This window comes from Pelophylax lessonae (genome assembly GCF_965119305.1).
Source record: "Pelophylax lessonae genome assembly, chromosome: 1".
NCBI lineage: Eukaryota > Metazoa > Chordata > Amphibia > Anura > Ranidae > Pelophylax > Pelophylax lessonae.
Genome location: NC_138768.1, coordinates 212,380,859 through 212,401,939, shown reverse-complemented (window position 1 = coordinate 212,401,939; position 21,081 = coordinate 212,380,859). Strand labels below are relative to the sequence as shown.

General features: G+C 39.6%; 1 protein-coding gene across 1 annotated transcript in view; it reads left to right on the top strand.

Moving 5' to 3' along the window:
- SUSD2 (sushi domain containing 2) overlaps positions 1–21,081 on the top strand; it is a 309,764-nt gene that overhangs the window by 179,319 nt on the left and 109,364 nt on the right. Inside the window, exons 10-15 of the mRNA XM_082266033.1 lie at positions 1,914–2,138; positions 3,387–3,635; positions 6,965–7,231; positions 14,478–14,654; positions 15,556–15,760; positions 20,650–20,801. Coding sequence (XP_082122159.1) covers positions 1,914–2,138; positions 3,387–3,635; positions 6,965–7,231; positions 14,478–14,654; positions 15,556–15,760; positions 20,650–20,801 — 1,275 coding nt within the window. The remainder of the gene's footprint in view (positions 1–1,913; positions 2,139–3,386; positions 3,636–6,964; positions 7,232–14,477; positions 14,655–15,555; positions 15,761–20,649; positions 20,802–21,081) is intronic.

Sequence of the window (21,081 nt, the reverse complement as noted above, 5' to 3'; positions counted from 1 at the left end):
TCATTCTCGAATGTGTTCTTTTGTCCACATAATACAAGGTTCAGACAGCCTGGTAGTAAGTCGTCCAGAGAGACGAGACAAGTAACTATCCATTTGCCTTTCTTTAATTTTTGTAGCGCAGCTTTCTTCCTGTATATTTGCTTGGTGTTGTTATCTCACTAAAAGCTGCAGCTGTTTTATGTTTTGATTATATTAGCGCGGTTACACACCTGTTTTGTATATATATACACAGCTGTTCTATGCCTTCCTTTCCACAGTCAAGGTGGTCTTTTCCACTCTCAGCCTCAGCAGTTTACAATCCAAAACAGTTTTCATTCATTTTTCATTCCTTATGCTTTCCTCTTTTCTCTTGTATATTTATTTGTACTCCAGGCTCTGTTCTTGAATATCTTGGATGATGCACTTTTCTGGATTTTCTTTTACTGTTCAGATGGAAATTCACATACTACAGTATTTCCTATCTTTGCCCTTTATCTGTTGATTTATCATATCACTCTCTTCATGGACCTGGTTCTCTTCTCTAGCTGCTTCTATGGCAGTAGCCAGGTTATCATCCTCCTGGTTACAGAATAGGTGTGTTATTTTTCATGTCAAGTTTAAGTACAGTAATCATTTTACGGATAAAACCATATTCATAATTTTCTGCGATTTTATTCATCTTCCCTACCTGAAAGCAATACCGTAACACCCCCAGTAACTCCAGCTCACACTCACCAAACTCAAAGTTTATTTAGAGTCCCTTATCTCACAGTTACTTCACAATCGTACGCTATTTTGTGTAGTTTCCAACATAAAAAAATGTTCTGCACCTGTCCCTTTCTCTTGTTTTACATACTGTAAGCCAATGCTACTGCATGCCCTATTCCTAACACATCTTGCCACCCTATCCATTATACCATACCAAAGGTAAAGCTTAAACCACGTTAATCCTTCCAGAATACTCCTGTTCAACATACTTTTCCTCTCCTGTTATCCAGCTCTCTCGCTGTACTCTGGCTGCTATTTCTTCTTAGTTCTACGTTGGCTACCATGTTCTTAGTTTTTAGAGCTTGAAATCCTAGCTTAGATTACAGGTGTTCCCCAGTCTGTTTGTTCCGGGAGGAGAACAATAACCATTAGGTCAGGTGCTCTACCCTGATAATCAGTGCACCCCTACCCCAAAGTGAGATTGACCATCATCCCACATCTATGGACTGATTTACCTACGAAGTTCTTTATACCCTTGCTGTCCTATACATTTTCTTGCCAATTTTCTGATGCTTCCCCTACCACAACCTTTGCTCTTTACATCACCTTCTCTCCCCTACTTTTGTTACCTCTTCATGCTCTCCCAAACAAGACTTCTCATGTATATCTCTGCTTTCTTAAAAATGTCATCTAGATGTTATTAAGCACTCTCCATCCTTAGCTAGTGATTCCAGCATGGTCTCCTCCACTATCTTACAAAGCACCCATTTGAGCTAATACATACAGTAGCTCACTCATTTCCTTTTGTCCTGTTTCTGCTCCTTAACCTTCTATACTATGGGAGTGGGGCTCTCTCAAATTTTATTGCATAATTGCTGTTATATTTTCTACTACTATTGTAAGTCATTGTCATTTGCAGTGCTTTTATATAGTTAACTGTATAACTCATTCTTGTTTGCTTCACTTACTTTATACAGCTCCACTGAAAAGAATGATGCTTTTTAATTATTTTTAATGGTATTAATAATACCTATGGTAGCATATAGAAATTTCATAATTTTGAGGGAAAATGAAATGCCTCGCCTAACCCTCACGTGGCCTCATCTACTGTATATCATTCAGACCTTAGCTCCCCTCACAGTTTGGCACTTTTGTCCTGTATATCTTGGACGTACATTATTTAACAAAAATACCATTCAACTTTTTTCATTCCTTTTCTATTAAAGCACCACCACCGAAACGTTTTACCGTTCATCTAGATGATAATATCCGATCTCGGCGGTCAGTCCCTCAGGATATTTTTATAGCTGCCATTTCCTCAGTGGCTATGCAAGAAGAGGATTCTGATACAATTGAGGTGCGCCAGCAGGATGAATTCATAAATTCACTGGAAGTTTTAGTGAATGGGGAGATCATTAGCTTTGAAGAGCAAAGCTGGATGGATATGAAAGGTAGGTTACCCTGACATTCCTGTGAATGTATTGCACTCAGCATTTACAGGGAAATCTTCATTGGATGGACATATGTGATCCTGATATAAACATAAAAAAGAGTTGCTGCAAGTTTATAGATTGTTTACCTAGATCAACAATAAAAATAAGTAAATAATTATCTGGCATGTGTCGTAATCACTCGCAATATTGTTACTTGCTCAATCATGCAAGCAGACTCGGGTATCCATATGCAGCCTTTGTCAAACAATCCAATTCCAATGCAGTTTTGTAACATTCTGTCCATGTATGTTACGGGGATAATCCCTTCAGATTCACTCAATCCAAGCCACAGTCACACATGAGATGCTCTTATAGTTGGTAACCTGATTCCTTTGTTTTAAGCCAGTTGGTATTGTTTGCTATGTTGCCCACCACCTCAGATGCTTTAGAATGTTCCATGGTCAAAATTTAAAGGAGCCTGTGCCCTGTGTTGTAAGATTAACCACTTGCCGACTGCCTAACGTACTTTTTCTTGAGGCAAGTTGGCTTCCCTGCGCGAAATCACATACCTGTAAATAATTTCGTGCAGGGTCTCCAGGGGGTGCGCTCGAGCTGCAAGAGGCACGGTTGCGCACTGATTGGCTGAAGGGGGAGCCAATAAACGGGTCCGGTGGCCACCCGCAATCTTTCCTAAGAGACACAGAACAGCGGTTTGCCTATGTAAACAAAGCAGATCGCCGTTCTGACAGGGAGGAAGACAGAGATCTTGTGTTTCTGCTTAGAGATCTTGATTGCTGCAGTAGGAGGTGTTATATGGATTACTCTACCAACTTTGTTTGCCAATCCTCACCTGAGGGTGGCAGCATATAACCTATGGTCAAGACATAAAAAAGTGGTGTACTGTACTGTATTCCAAGAAAAGGATTTTACAGGTAAGTCAAAATTCCGTTTTTTTTAAACAGCCAGATTAACTTTATCTGGTACCAGATGTACCAGCAACAACTTTATACAGGTCTGTGCCAAACATTACCTATGTCCAGTTCGTTGCACCAAAACAAACTGCTCTAGTAATTTAGCTATTGCTTGCTGCTAATTCCAGGATACAGTTGATACAAGCATGTTGAGTTTGGTGATAACCTGTACGTGGATGTTGAGAAAAATCACTTTATTTTTATTTATTTTTTTGTTGATTTATACAATCTGTCTAAAACAATTGAAATTGGCTATTTTACGTAAAAAAAATATATTTCTCTTCATTTTGTTTAGGGGTTTTCTTATTCTCACCCTATAAGTCCAATGTCACAGTAATGTTTGCCTCAGGAGCTGGGGTGGAAGTAAGAGAAGTAGGAGGATTTCTGAGTGTGTCAATTCTTCTTCCTGAGATTTTCAAAAACAAAACCCAAGGACTTCTGGGAGTCATGAATGATAATCCTACAGATGACTTCACTCTAAGAAATGGCACAGTTATACCTTCTACTGCCAGCCCAGAGGAAATTTTCCAGTTTGGTGCAGATTGTGAGTAAATACAAGGATGAATGGCAAGCATACAATATTCAATATAGAATACCTTCTCTGGATATTCTCTTCTTTTAAGTGCATATGGCAGTTCCAGTAATGTACTGTATATCTGCGTAAACAGAATTTTCTGACATCAAAGCTCTCTATACAGTCTGACTAGTTAACTTGTGTTCCCAGCGTTAAATAAGCCCCACCTACTGAAATAACAAAGCACAAGAAAGCCAGAAATCTGTGGTCAGACACCAGTGTGTAGGGCCTAAGGCTCCATGTACACGGGACGTTGGTAAAAGTCCCTTTGAATGCTGCAATTTTTAGGACGTTTGAAACGTCCGTTCGGTCGCATTTGTACCCGCGTTTAGCGGGTGTTTGCGGGCGTTTGCGTATAGAACCGCTCCTAGAGGTCAAAAAAATTATTCCCCTTTAAAATGGAAAAACGCGAACGCTAAACGCGGGTCATCATGTTCGGTCGCGTTCGGACGCATTCGGACGCGTTCGGTCGCGTTTTTGCATTTGAAACACCGGGAAACACACGTTCGAACGCAAATAATTGCGTTCTAAAAAACATCCCTGAACGCAACTGCCTGCAAATGACTGTAAACGACGATGTGTACATGGACAGATAAGGTAACATGGAGCTGCGTTCAGGGGCTTCTGAAAAAAATGGGCCCAACTGCTCCTAAACGGCCATTTCCAGCGTCCCGTGTACATGGAGCCTAAATTGAATGCCTTGTGTTGGGAGGAAATACAGTGTATATGTCACTAATGTTTTTTATATAACTTTTGCACAGTTGGTTTGCAGCTAACAGATAAACTATTCTTCAGCACTGATACCAACAGTTTAGGGAAGGTACAGATCCTCAGAATTAAACTTTACCAGAGGATGATTTCCATTATCAGAGGTAGTGATCTTTCTGGGCAAAGGCAAAGAATGATCCTGCAATCTGCACCAGCTCCACATCTCTGCACCGCTCACCAGAGTGTGCATAGTGAGAAGGGAGCCTCTCCCCTAAAATATCCCTTCTCGCTAGGAACCTAACCCTAAACTAATCACTGTCCCTCATATGCAGGTTCCACTCTCCACCATTTACTCACTCGATGTGCGCCAAAATTATGTGGGGCCTCTTATTCAAAAGGTTCCCTCGCCCAAGGTGCCCACCAGAGGTTATATCCAATCAGACAGCTGCGCTCTCTGAGACACGGATGGAGTCCATGAGGGACAGTTTCCCCTAACAAACTCCACTCCATCTGTATGATGGCACACTACCCCCTACTGGAAGAAGAAAAACCTGCACCTGCCTACAAGTAATTTAGGAGTAGCAAAGAAATGTAATTCATTTAAAACCTTAAAATTAATCTGTGGTCAGGCTATGGACATTCAAGTATCTGTAAAGTAATTCCTCTTTCTTCAAAGGAGAAGCACAGTTTCTCTTAACAGCGAAGCTCCCTCTGCTCCTCCTCCCAGAGCACCTGTGTGTGGTAACTTTAGAGATTAAAAGGCTTAAAGGCTGCTGACTCTGAATTTCTGAGCTGAATTTCTGAGAGAACAGCTTCAACCACTTTAGAGCTTCTTCTCTGAACATTAAAGCCAAGTTTCACCCACATATAAGACTTTGCTCCATCTAGTCAATTAATGTAACTTATAAATGTATTGGCTAACTTTTTGTTTTGTTTTACCTTGTTTTCTATTGTTATTGTTCTTCACTTCCTATGTACCCCGCCACAGCGAGGTACGTCCTTTTCCTGAGTGATTTGGGCCCTCCTCCTTCCACCTGCTGCCTTCTGGGACCTGTGTGTGTCTTAGAAGTTGATGGGACCATTCAGCAGGTGCAGCGTGACTCGTACATGCGCCATAGGAAACCGGCAGTGAAGCCTGAAGGCTTCACTGCCGGTTTTCCTTTGCACCCAAAGCTGGTGGACGAATCGGCTTGGGGTGCTGACATCGCGGGAACCCTGAACAGTTAAGTGTCCTTATATTAAAAGTTAGCAGCTACAGTATTTTTGTAGCTGCTGACTTTTAATTTTATTTTGTACAGGCTGGAATACTGCTTTAAGAATGAATTGCTTCACTGTGACTGCATCTTCAAAGGTCAATGATGTTACCTTTACAAACAAACACTAGTTACAGGGTGTGTAACTTAATGACATTCTGTTTACAAAGCTTAGAAAGCTTTCCTAAGCATATTCTGGTACCAATCATCTGGAGAGAAAATCAAGTAAAGGGGGAATTCTGTGATTCCTGTGAGAGGTAATAAATACCTGTTAGAGTAACACTTACACATTACGAAGTATGCATGTTCCTGATATAAAGAAAAAAAAAAAATACACACATACTGTATATATAGATGCTTTTACCACTATCACACTTTTTAGCAAATTGTTTACATTATTGGAATGTCTACTTTGGCTGTGTTGATTTTCTTTATTGGTCTTACAAAAAATAAAGATGTGGGCTTGGCATCCCACTCCGTTTTCATTGGAGTGTTTGTAAAGTTAACATCATTGACCTTTGAAGATACAGTGGAGCAATTCCTTCTTAAAGCAGTGTTCCAGCCTACAAATAATTTTAATTCTAATGCAATTAAGGACGGAGCATGTGATCTTTAACCATTCAACTGTTCCTCCAGATTTAAGCCCACGTCACACTGGCAACACCTTACTTGAAGAAGGTACTTCAGCAGTACTTCAGTACTTCCTTACTAGCAGAATTTTGCAGAAATGTTATTGCTGCCTAGTGAATAGTGATGGAGCAACATCTCACTAGTCTGTGAGGGAGCAACATAGAGTATACATAGAAATAATTCATTACAAATAATGGGATTTTAGGTGAACAGCAGGATGAGCTGACAAGGACCAAGTATCCCCAATTTTAAATCATAATGAAGAACCAGAGGAGGGGGGTGCAGGTTGAATTACACAGAGCGGTGCCTACAAAACCTACCAGCTCCTAAAGCAAGGGGAGCTGGCCTCAGCCACTGGTGTAATAGCATACTCGCACAAGTTTACTGGAAATGTGGTACCCAAATTACTTCCCATCAACCTTTATATATCAATATTTAACACCTTAGAGTAAGTTGGAGAACTTTCAGATCGGTAGCTGGCCTTTGTCTACCCATGAAGTTCCTGTAGTAGTAATTGCTCTATTCATTAGGTCTTTCTTATAATTATGTAGATTTTCTTAAACACTTGGCAAATGTATACTACAGTATGTATAATTAGTCTTAAATTTAATGTATTTGCTAAACAAATTGGTGCCATTTTGTGCTATTAATTGGTTTTTAATTTGTTTTTTCTCTTGCATTTTCAAAACCCCTTTTTTCTTCCTCTAGGGTCAGTAACCAATCAGACTTCACTCTTTCAGTATGACTCTGTAATACTTATTGAAGAGTACGCTTTGAAGCATGATCCTAATTTCATACCTACATTTCGTATTGAGGATGAGCAAAGTGACCCACTGTTCCAGGAGGTAGAAACTATGTGTGGTAATGATTCATTCTGCAGATTTGATGCCTTTACCACAAGAAAACTGGAAGTTGGCAATGCTACCAAGATTTCACATCAAAGTCACAACATGTTGGTGGAGAACCTTAAACCAGGTAGGTTAAATGTTCCTTATTATTTATGCTGTATGAGCATGTTCTAAACGCAGAATCATAATAAAGCTGGGCAAATGCAATACATTAGACTCACACAAGATGTGCCTAAAAATGCCTGAATGAATGCACATTGGGTGAAAAGATTGTACCTATTTTTAGATGCATTGCATTGTTTTTAGAATTTGACTTAATGATTATTCACTAAGGCCGGGTTCACATATGTGCGGCTGCACTTTCCAGCCTGAGCCCGGTATGTTTCGGTTCACCGGTTCAAGTGCAATTCAGGTCCAAATTTTTTCCTGTTTTCACACCTGAACTGAGCCCAAAACCCATAGGAACCTTTTGGAAACTGCACCACGGCTGCCCCGGACATGTATGAACCGGCTCCATTGAGAGCCGGTCACACTCGCATATCATCCTAATTGGATGTGGTGAAAACTACATCCAATTCGCACATATGTGAACCTGGCCTAACCATTTGAGAAATGTATTAGAAAGCAAAATGCAGGTCAACACATGAGAAATATACCAGGTCCCCTTTCCAACAGACCACATGTTGGTTTTACTGGGTTCTACAGAAAAGTATGGATTTTCTCATGGCCAAAAATGCAACAAAATGTATGATCTGTTGAGACCAATCCCTTACAACTTAAGCCCAAAATTAATATTTGTGTTTAGGTTTTTTTTTTTTTACTTTTACATTTTCTTTATTGAGTACAGCAATGTAACAATGTTACAGAGGATGAAGTCAAAGTAATACATTGACACTGGAGGAAACAAAGTAGGTTATAGCATGTTCAACTGAAGGTGAATGACTCAATTCAACCTCAGTAGGGAACAATGTTCACATAACACAGGCAAATACGATTCTGTGGTAGGTTAACCATTGGGGATGTGAGCCATCCTAAGCAGTATTACACTAAAAAAAAAAAAAACAACAAAAAACGAGAGAGCAGGTAGTACCTTAAAATGGGTTGATAGTTCATATCGGGACCACCACCAACGAAACACATCATAAGACTACATAGGCATAGCATAACATTTCTTCCGGCCTTTGCTAGGAGTGTGGCACACCCTTAAGAGAGTATAGGTGTACTATTTAGGACTATGGGGCATTAAATATACATCTTGGGTCTCTTTGCCAAAAGGCCCACTGACTCAAGAACTTCCACACCATAAGGTGAACTTTTGTATGCATATATTCCATATGCATGTGTTGATTAAATATGGATATGAGTTGCTGGGAAGTGGGGGAATGAGTATTTTTCCAATTGCGGGCAATGGCAAGCCGTGCGGCTATTATATTAGGATGTGAGTAATTATAGTATGGTACTGTGCGTGCCATTTCTATAGCCCCACTCCTAGCAAAGCGAGTTATGGATTAATTACAGTATGCGATTCAGTGATTGATGCAACTAGGGCATCTACATCCTTCCAGAATGAGGAAAGTTCTGGACATAAACACCAGGAGACTGCAGTTCCTCCAGCATGAGTTGGAGAGCATTGGGTATAGTCGGGATAGTTTCGCTGGCGTATAGTACCAAAATTGTAGAATGTTTAGGCTTGATTTCCAATGTGAGAGACATTTGGAGAATTTTAGGGGATTTTTTGCTGCTGTATGCCATTCTTGAACCTTGCTGTAAAGTGAAGATTATGTTCCCAATGCTCCATGTTTAGGAGCTTTTTATGTTTGAAGTTTGGTGTCAGTATCTTATAGATTTTGGAGATCCCTTTAGTAGAGCGGGATGAGTGTTTGTTGATTTGTAGGAGATCCTGAGGAATGGTGAAGGTCGACCATAAAGATGACCTAAGGGCGTGTCTGATACGTAAGTATTTGTAAAAGTCTCTGCGGCTGATGTTGGCTTTGCTTTGTAACATGCAAAAGGAGGAAAGACCCCCATCCTCAAAAAGGTCTCCTATGTTTTTTAGACCAACATCAGCCCATGAGTTGATCCCGAGGTCGCTACATAATAGTTTAAGAGCATTTAAGGGAAACGATGCAAGAATGGCTTTAGGTATCCCTTGGGACAAACATAGCACTAAACTTCAGACTTTAGTTGCCACAACAATTGAACTGAGGTAGGAGTGTGGTGGAGTATGATGTAGCCAAAGGGCTGCTAGTAGTTGCTTAGTTGAGCAGCCAATTGCAGGCTTCTTCGTTTACCAGCACTGGGTGTTGTTGAGAGGGGACCCACCATCTCTAAATCTGATCTAGCAAGATTGCTTTATAGTATCGTTTAACCTATGGAGCGACAAGTCCAACCACATTCATAGGAGCATGTAGGATTGAGTGATGAACTCTTGGGTGTTTACTGTTCCAAATAAATGAGTAAAGTATTCGTTGTAGACTGGAGAGTTGGTCTTGAAAGAATGTGGAGGAAACAGAGTGTAACAGGTAGAGCATATGGAGCACGAGGAACATTTTAACCAGATGCTGTTATGGAGCACAGGTGCAGAGATATATCTACTAATTTTTTTAGTCACTCTGTCTAAATAGATTTTTACTAAGATTGCAGAGGGGGTTACTAGTTGGATACCTAGATATGTTAGTGGGGAGGCTGGGGCCCAAGGAAATTAGGACAAGTCAGATATTCGTTGTTTCAAGTGTGTATTTAGACAGACTCCTAACATGGAGGATTTTGAGAAGTTAACTTTGTAGAGAGAAATTTGCCCAAACTGGGTAAGGAGATTGGTGAAGCCCAGAAGGGATGGACTGGGTTGGTGAGGGCGACTATAACATCATCCGCATACAAGCCTATCTTATGGAAGATGTGACCAATTTGGATGCCAGCTAAGAGGAGATGTGACCTAATTGCTTCCGCCAACGGTTCCATCATTAGTGCAAAAATTTGTGACGAGAGTGGCCACCCTTGCCTAGTACCGTTGGTAATATTGAAAGGCGAGGAAGTGATGCCACCTGTTTGGACTCTAGCTGAGGGGGAAGAATATAAGCTCATAATGGCCGTAGCAAAGGTTCCCTGCAGGCCAAACTTCTTCATAACTGCTGTAAGGTAGAGCCAGTATACTCTATCGAACGCCTTTTCTGCATCTAGGGACAGAAACAGAGAAGGCGTCTGATGATGTTCCACTCATTAGATGAGATTGATAAATCTCCTGGTGCCATTCGGAGCTTGCCTGTGGGGTGCGAATCCAACCTGGTCAGGATGGACCAAGTGTGGAATGTAGTCGGAGAGGTGGGTAGCGAGTAATTTTGCATACATTTTGATATCAGTATTGAGTAATGAGATGGGCCTGTAGTTGGCCAGGTCTGCGTGCGATTTGTCTGGCTTGAGTACCGTGACAATTACAGCTTCGAGGGATTCCTTGGGAATATGGCCTGATTGAGAAAATTGTGAATATGCCTAATTACAAAGATGCCGAGAAAACACAGTGCCGAGAAGGTCTTATAATATTCGTAAGGGTCCTTTCACATGGGGCGGACCATATGTCCGTTTTTCATCCCATCCAATTGCGGACGAAAAATGGACATAATGCATGTCAATGGGATTGCGGATGTCAGCATGACCATCCGCTGACATCCGATTTGCGTCCTTTCCGATCAGTTCCGTTTTTTGGAATGGAAGAGAACTTTATTTTTCTTCCGTTTAAAAAAACGGAACAGACACAAAAACGGATGTCAGCTGTGTCATCCCCTGACATCCGCAATCCCATTGACATACATTATCTCCGTTTATCATCCACAAATGGATGGGATGATAAACGGACATACGGTCCGCCCCATGTGAAAGGACCCTTACAAAGATGGGGGCTGAGAGTGCCAGGAAGGTCTTATAATATTCGTTACTAAAGCCATCTTGCCTAGGTGCTTTATGAAGTGGAAGATTGCGTCTGCAATTTCTTTTTCAGAGAAGGGTTTGTTTAACGCCAAGAGTTGGGCAGCCGTGAGAGTGGGTAGGCGTGAACTGTTAATCTGGGTAATATCACGTGAAGGTTCAGTGTTGGAAGTGTTGAGATTATATAGCTTAGAGTAGTTTAGAGTAGAACTCCCTAAAACAGTCTGCAATGTCCTTGGGGTTACATACTCTATGGCCCTGGGTATTGTACATAAAAGGAATCCTGGCCAACGGTGCTTTGCATTTAACCTGCCTGGCTAGGTGTGCTCCGGGTTTGGTACCTTGCGTATAAGTTTGATGTGGTGGTCAAACATAGAAGTTGCGTACGAATCATCCGGATTTTGTTTGTTAGATTGTTCTAGTTGTCTGATTTGCTCTAAGAAGGAGTTTATACGCTCTGACTGTCTCCGCTTCTCTTGGGCACCCAACTTAACAAAGAGGCCTCTCACATAGGCTTTGTGTGCATTACAAAGGAGTGCATCATTAGTGACTGAGCCAGAGTTAAGGGAGAAATATGTCTCATTTTCCTGTTTGACCTGTTCCTGGTAGTCTGGATTGGAAAGGATGGCTGTATTCATACACCGTAGTGAGCTGCATTTGTTTCTTGGACCATAATCAAGTGTGATGGTGGCAGGCGCATAATCCAGGAAAAGGTCAATCCTGGAATAGGACTTTTGGGGCAGCCGAGTAGAATGTATAATCCTTTTAGTGCAAGCATCGCCAGGGGTCATAGAAGTCTTGGGAGTGGATCAAGGAAGTCTGGGAGAGGACTAGAGGAGTCTAAGGACATATCAGAAATGTCGTTAAAGTCCCTGCACAAAATAATTTGTTCTTTTGGGAAAGGTTGCAATTTGGACATAACTGATTTGAAAAACGTTTTTTGTTATGTATTGGGGGCATAGATGCATAGTATGTCACTTTTCTGGGAAATTGCTTCCCTCGAGAGTCTGGAGCGCTTAAAGGGGCTATTCAGACGCTTAACATTTATAGTGGTAATATTGAGTGGCATAAAGATCAAGTGTAGGCAACGCTTGCTGCAGGGCCCAAAAAGAGCCTGAGGGGTACTGCATTATCGTGTACCTGTGTGGAGAGAGGAAAGATGTATGCAACAGCACCTTAACGTACAGAACCACAAATATATACAGTACAAAAACAGTGGATAATACCGTAATACAATCATGCAATGAACAGCTACAAAACAACAATGCGTCTGCTTAGCACACTTTTTAACTGGGAGTGGAGGTAATGAAGTGGTTGTCCTGGCTTCCAGAGAGGTAAAGTGGAGTCTATACTTCCAAGGTAATGAGCCCACCTGTGAACATTACAAAAGTGTGAAGTTTGAGTTTCTAAGAGCTCATGTAGATAGATATTACCTTCCAGCTTTTGGCTTGAGTTTCAAAACACACATCAAACGCAGGTCCACAAATTCCTATTTGCTTCAATGGTGCAGTGTGGATAATAATTCTGCATTTGACATTTTTCAAATTGTTTTACTTTGGATAAAGCAAGTTCCATTAAAATGCGTGACCAGGGTAGATCAGAGCTCCCTTGTTAAACTAAAATTCTCCACCAACTGCTCAAAACTCTACCCTCCTATAACCTCCCCATTTTATTAATAATCACACTACTTGTACGTGGAGTTAAAATAGCCGACGTGGCCTTTTATTAAACAACAAGCTTTTAACAAAAACATAATAAAATACAGTTGAACTTGGTTGCAGGTCCTTAACAGTACCATATTACTACCAACTTTCTGTCTGTGTCACCATTTGGCCCCCAACGCCTAAGCACCGCCTAGAGGATTAAACCAGCCGACCTCAGACACCCACCTAGACCAAGTAGAGGATGCCATACCTCAGATGGGTCCCCATATTTTTTTTCCAAAAGACCAGCTTTTAGACCCCTGTCAAGGACCCCAAACCGCCACGGAGTATAAATAAATAAATAAGTAATCGGAGTTCCTCAATATAAGGGCGGGAGGGAGGGACATTCTTCCACGATTTTTCATCTGAGAGTGAGCCAAAGCACTCCTCCCCAGCACCTATACTTCTCCATCTCCCGCCCATCCCCCTGTCTTTCTGACCAATAAGGTAAGGGTCAGCCACTGACCACCTACTTTCAACTAGTTAACCCCTTCAGCTCGGTTCTCCTTCCACCCAGCCATGTATGCCCTCTACTTAATTTGTTCCTCATTAGCGCTGGGCATATCTTTTGCATTGTAGACAACGTGAGGGAAACTTGGTCTTTTTCTGCATTTTGTGTTCAAATGCATGCATTTGAGGAGAGCTCTGTTCAAAAGCAAAAGGCGGTATTTGACAACAACATAACCTTTTTGTGCACTTTGAAAAAACAGTGACAATGAGATACCACGCCACAGTGGAAAATGGCAGTAACAGTGTAGTTTAACAGGTAACAGGATCATAAAAGGTATAAATGTCAATTAGAATTCTCACCCATACATGGTGAGGGCCTCCAGGAAATGCGTTTTTTTTTTTTTTAGACTTCAATAAGTCCTGGTTTGGGTGCTGGAGCTTTGACACTTCATAAAGACTTGATAGAGATGAGGTCTTCAACCCTAAGTGCAGGTTTTGTGAGCAACCATCTCAGACCAACTAATGTAACTGTGCACAATCTTTTTTAGTTTCGGAGTGACTGTGGTTCAGGGATGCATCCGCTCAGGAGTCCCTGTGGTTTCAGGGGAGTAGCCAGAGGTGCATGTGTGCACAAGAGAGTTTGAGTATTTCCTGGAGCAACAGACAGGGGCCTAAGCCTATAGCCTAAGCAGTGATGCTGCAAGAGCAAGCCAGGACACTGAGTTTGTGTTTTGAGGATAACTAAAAATCCCTGCCTGAGAAACCTATATGTTTTTCCTTGGCCTTTGAAAGTACTACCTTCCCACAAACCAGAGCAGCATACCCCTTTTAGAAAACACTGCAATAACTGATTTCTGAATACAGTAAAATTAAAATGATGCCTCTTCTTGCAGTTGGTGTAAACACTGAAAACACAAAAGGAAAAAAGCAGAGTTAAGTCAGACAGATACACCTTGCTCAGGTATAGTGGGGTGACTCCAAGTACAGTATATAGTCCATGGTGGACTTTCCTATTAGAGATCTGAGTTGTATGATTGTGAAATAAAATTTTACATTTTTTATAATGAATTAAATGTATAAAACATACATTTATAAACTTGTAATTTAAAAAAAAAATTATCAGAAATCATTATACGTTACCTTTTTCAGGACTAAAAAGGACAAGCCAACAATAACATAACAATATCTTCTCCAAAAACTAATTTTATCTGAAATAGTGGTCATGAAGTAGTACTAAGGTGCTCATTGTATTCTCTGTTATAGCTGAAATTATTTTCTTGTGTTATGTTACCTTACCAGTGGTCTCATGTGGCTGGCTTGAGCCACCAGGAAATGGATCTAAGAATGGAACAATCTACCTAGATGGCTTTACCATCACATTCAGTTGTAACAATGGTTTTGTACTGTCTGGGTCCAAACAACGAACGTGCCAATCTAATGGAAATTGGTCTGGGGCACCAGCTCAGTGTTTTTTAGGTAAGAACTGTAAGACTACATAGTAAAATTGTTAAACATAAGTTTTTTTTACTACTGTTTGGGGCTGTTTGCAACTGGGAGAAGTTTATCATGTGGGTTAATAAAAGCTACTATTTTCAGGTCTCAAGATGTCATCAAGATGTTATCAAGATGTTTTATATACATAGTATTCTGCTTACATTACTTGTACACATGCTGCATTAATCTTTTAATATTCAGTACTGCAATTACAACTAGCAACCAAGTCTAAGTAGGGCCAAGACATAACCCCAGTAAGGGATGTCCAGAAGACTGTAGAAGACTGCTCTTCTTATTGTTGTAGAAAGGGAAGACTTGAGTTGTAGACAATGAAAGCATTAATGTGATGGGGTTACACTAGAGGATTCCTGATTATGTCTTTTTGTTAAGTTACTCCTAGATTGTTGTTTTCAATTGATTAGGGCAAATAGATTAAGTATTATACCATTTGTCTAAAGACACTGAAATATTTTCATTTCAATAATGAAGGTGACAGTTTTCTGTGTTACCACTGACCTTCTAACAGATTCTGGATCAACATGGTGTCAACAGCCAATATACAGTAAGTCACAGATGAAGTCTCCTCATCCAAGTTCTTGAGATTCAGGAACAGTTGCAACAAACATAAGACTTGATACAATATCAATAGCTCAACGTATAAAGTAATAACTCATTTTCAAACTCAAAAATAACGTGAGGTGAATCTAATTATTGTATATATTATACCAGGATATGTAGGTTGGAAATATAAGCTTGTATATTAATCTGAAGGCAATTTTCCAGTGGAATATAATTTAAATTGATTTATTTTTGTACCTAATCAAATAGGTCATGAATCTTCGGAGTTTGTTGAGTAATCTGTGTTTTTTCTTTTATGAACTAGGAAGTGACAATTCCTGTTCTATGCAGTGTGGACAACTTCTGCGTCAATGCTCCTGTCATGTAACCTGTGAGAATCTCGGCAACTGCTGTCCAGACTACCGCGCATACTGTGTGCGTATTACACCGGAGTCTGGCTTGCTGATGGGGGGCAGAGACTTTGTCATTCTGGGTGTGACCTTTGATAAAAGCTCTGAAGTGAAATGCAGGTATGGTATGTAAAAAGTAAAACTAAGAATGTAACTAAAAATATAATCGCATTCCTTTGAGATTATTGTGTAGGACTTACCAAGAGTGCAGTTTCAAACACAAAGAAGTCATCCAACAAAGTTAAGCAGGGAGCATTCACAAGACATAGCCAAACAGCAGTAGGGAATTTGATTATATATTACGCTATGCTCTTTTAACAATAAAATGTTTCCACAACAAGCAGAAAAAGTCTATAAACTTTGTCTCATAAAAGAAGCTTGGCAAATTATGAGTAACTACAATACTTGTTATTTACTTATCAACATTACTTATAAGTAATGTATGTAGACATATAGCACACGTAACCCAATTTAGGACATCTGCTTCTGCTATCCCTGTACCCCACACTTTATGTGCCATATTTAGGAAAATATGTTTACCCTCTCTTGATAAGCTTGTTTTAGAATGAAAGGATAGTTCTGGTATAATATAAAGAAACATATTGATAATTTCACTCTTTATAATCTAATTATATATAGTTATAAAAAGCAACTCTTTAGGTAATTTCTATTTGAACTAATTTTTGTTCTAAAAAAAATGATCAAACTTGATAAAGCGTCTAAAATATAAAGTACACTTCTAACTCAACTACAATGTGCTCATTGGGAACTAGCACATTTTGAGATTCCTGCATAATTTAAACATACATCACCATGACCATGATAAATACGCAGGGCCTATAATTCAATTTACATTGGAGAAAGTAATATGCCTTTGATTAGCTTGCCAGCCTTCAAAAGAATTGATTTTACTTTAACGTGAATGTAAGCCTAATATTTTTTTATTTTGTTTTAGATAGGGTAGGGAATTATTAAAACCCCTGTAAGTTAATGTTTTTGCTGCCTATGTTTACTGGAAGAAGTTTCCCTTCACTTTCACTCTTGGAGATGCAACAGCAAGTAGGGGGTAATCTTTCCAAAGTAAAAGGAATTGCCCCTTTTTAGACAGTTGTGCCTGAAACAGGTCCCCTTTCTACATTTTACCCTCACCTCCTTTTCTGGAGAAAATGTACAATTTTGGAATTATAAATCACTTTCTTCTTTGGTGGTCATCAGGATAAAAAGGGTGTAATCTACCTAGACATTAATACAGGCATTATTAACCACTTAACCTCCCTGGCGGTATGATTATGTCTGGAATTACATACCAAAAGCGGTACAATTCTTTTCATGGAAATTTGGCGTTATGTATTATAGGCCTACAATTCTTAGTAATTACTGACTTAAACCTGACCAAAACAAGACTCTAGTAGACATCCCAGATGTGATAAATTTGAAACACAAACGCATGAATTATAATCGAATCAATAATATTATTTTATTATTTAATATATAATATATATAATAAAATTATATTATTGATTAGATTATAATTCATGCATTATATATTATATATAGATATATATGTGTGTGTGTGTGTGTGTATATATATATATATATATATATATATATATATATATATATATATATACACACACATATAGATATATATATAATATATAACGCATGAATCAATAATATAATTTTATATATATATGTGTGTGTGCATATTATATATATATATATATATATATACCAGTGTATATATATATATATATATATATATATATATATATATATATATATATATATGCATATATATATATATATATATGCATGCATATATATATATATATATATATATATATATATATATATATATATATATATATATATATATATAATATAATATAATATAATATAATATAATATAATATAAAGTGTGTTTTGTGTTTTGTGCAACGTTTTTTTTTTTTTTTTTAATTTCCCTCCCTAGTTCCGCTCCCATGCAGCATTGCTGCTGCAGGGAACGGAACTAGGAAGTGATCGTACCGACGGAGGGACGGAGGAGCGGCGGGACTCTCGGCTGGCGGTCGCAGCAATGAGAGATCATCGCTGGATCGCCAGGATAAGGTAAGAGAAGCTCCGCTGCGCTCTCTGCAATCCACCCCGAGCGTGACTCGGGGTTACCGATCCTGCAATGAAAAATCAACCCCGAGTCATGCTCGGGATTACCGCTAAGGTGGTTAAGGACCAAGCCTATTTCTGCTGACACTTGTTGTTTACAAGTTAAAATCTGTATTTGCTAGAAAATTACTTAGAACCCCAAACATTATATATATATATGTATGTATACATATATATATATATATATATATATATATATATATATATATATATATATATATATATATATATATATATTGTGGCAGTGCAACTAGTGGTGAGCAGGTATTTCTCCCAGGATCATCAACCAGGCAGGTTGAGAGGCTCCAGGAGGACTGTTTTACTGGGAGAAGACTGGGTTTTCAGTTTCCCCTATTGTGGATAAAGTCCAGTTGGAGACCTGGAATCTGGAGATTTCCAAGCGATCTGGGTGGGAGGAAATCTCCAATCCTGGGACCAGGTCTTAGGAACAGCCAGCACACTGATTGTGCAGGTGGATCTGGGCCTTTTAAGACAGACAGAACCAGGGTTCTGGGCTCCACCCTCCCAAGGAGTCCTGGCGTGCAAGGGAGAAGGGTGCATGTCTGCACGGTACAAGTAGATGGGGAGCCTTTGGGCTGAAACAGCAAGGAAGCTGGAGAAAGTGTGCTAACTGAGGTACAGTGTTTGTACAGGAACTCTGTTAGATGGCCAAGAGGGTCGAGGCTTAAAGCCTGAGCAGCGGTGCTTCTAGAGAGCCAGGTGGCTTTGGATTTTTAATTTACATTATTGCTGTGGAAAGCTGAAACCCCTGCATGGGCAACTGTTATGTTATTAGACTTGTGTTTCTTTATATTTTCCTTTAATAAAAGTGGGCCAACAAGCCCTTAAACGGCACAACTGCGTGGATTAAGCTCACTGGTATATATATATATATATATATATATTTTTTAGCAGAGACCCTATGAATAAAATGGAGATTATTTCAATACTTTATGTCCCACCGTATTTGCGCAGCGATCTTACAAACGCAATTTTTTGGAAAAAAATACACTTTTTTAAATTCAAAAATAAGAAACCAGTAAAGTTAGCCCAATTTTTTTCTAAAATGAGAAAGATAATGTGTTACACTGAGTAAATATATATACCCAACATATCATGCTTCAAAATTGCGCACGCTCGTGGAATGAAGACAAACATAAAAACTTACTTACATACTTAAAAATCTCCATAGACGAAGTTTTATTAATTTCTACAGGTTACCAGTTTAGAGTTACAGAGGAGGTCGAGGGCTAGAATTATTGTTCTCGCTCTGATCGCGGCAATACCTCACATGTGTGGTTTGAACACCATTTATTTATGTGGGCGTGACTTTGCTTATGCATTCACTTCTGCGCTCAAGCTCAGAGGGACGAGGCGCTTTCAATTTTTTTATTTTTTACCTTTTATTTTTTTTATTTTTACACTGTCCCTTTATAAAAAAAAAAATGTGATCACGTTTATTCCTATTACAAGGAATGTAAAGACCCTTTGTAAAAGAAATAAGCAGATCTCACATCTACACTTCAAAAAAAAAAAAAAAATAACTCAGATCTCACATCTTCATTTAAAAGCAAAAAAAAATTTCCTTTTTTTTCAGCATGAAAAAAATGGGCCCTTTAAGGCTGTTGGGAGGAAGTGACATATAACGTTGCTCCGGTCCTCCAAGGCCATAGAGTCGAGTGGGGGCCATCTTGCCTTCACTCGACTTCCTACCTAAGACCTGAGAGGACCGGATCGTTTTCCCTGCTTACCGGAGCCGTCGACTGGGAAGCGGCGGGAGGGGGCACCTCTCCTGCCTCCCATAAAAGTGATCCCGCAGCAAATCTGCAACTGGGACCACTTTTTTTTTGCAAGAGAGGACTACCCGCCCTGTAAGAAAATACCGGGGTTATGGCAGCTATCTGCTGCCATAACACCGGTATTTAACGTCAAAGTAGCGACATAATATTGCGGCGGGCAGTCCGGAAGTGGTTAAAATCAGATAGGTCTTCCAATCCTTCCCCACTCTAAAATTCAACCTAAGGCCCTGTTCCCACCTGTGCGTTTTTCAGCTCACAAAAAGCTCATCTGTGAAGTCTCAAAATGCCCAACAAGCAAAACCCCATTCATTTCAATGGCCCCTGTTCACATATGAGCGTTTTGTCGCATGAAGCAAAACGCCTGAAGCTCAAAAAAAGCACATGAGCTTCTTTTTTGGCAGATTACAAGCATTTTTGTTAGATGTCAATGCTTGCCTCCAAATACCTGCAAAAAAACGCATGAAAAAACCCTTGAAAAACGCCATATAAAAATGTCTGAAAAACGCATAAAAAAATCCCCAAAAACGCCTGAAATCAATACGCTCAGGTGTGAATGGAGCCATAAGCAAATCACTTATGGCTTCATCATTTATTTAAAAACACTTTTAAAAAAAAATGTTTTGTCAAAGAGTTGGCATCAGAAGGTGGCTCCTATTATCTTTGCCAGCTGGCAAGGTTTAGTCTTAAGAAAAGTGTGCACCATCCTTTTGGAATAAGGTATACACCTACAGTCCCCCTGTTCAGTTTGACTCCCTCAATAACCAACTAGGAAACTCTAGCTGAACATGGAGATAGTGGTTGGGTGGAACTTATCCCTAGTGAGGGAACTCAAACCCATAGTAACACAATTAAACTAGATTCAAAGGAGCACAGAGAATGGTTCCTAGAACTAATAAAGGTAAAAGCAGTTTCTAGCACTATTAAAGATAATCACAGGTACTTTGTATTGTGTTCTGTTTTGATTTTAACTTTTTATTGTTTTAACCAAGTTTAAAATTTACAAAGTCTACATTTATGATTATTGCATGCTGTATCTTTTATCAGGTTTAACAAAGAAATCCATGTAGATGGTTATGTGGATGAAATGGGAAAAGCCCATTGTGTGTCACCTCTACTATATGAGACTGGACGTATTCCATTTGAAATGTCTGTGGATGGAGGAAAAACATATCCCCACTCTGGCACTTGGCTGTCAGGTAAATATGTGAACTTTTGCAGTGTATATCTAAGATAAGAGTAACTCTAGTGTAAAGATTACCACCATCTTGTTATTGGGCCATACTACCCTTTACAGAAGGGGTCTCCAAACTTTCTAAACAAAGGGCCAGTTTACAGTCCTTCAGACTTAGAGGGGCAAGACTAGGGCCAGTGGGAGCAGAAAATGTTCTGGCATCCAGTGGGAGCAAACAACGCCCTATCTTTGGTGTCATTGAAGGAATAGTGCCCCATCGTTGGTGTCAATGGAAGAAATTCTGC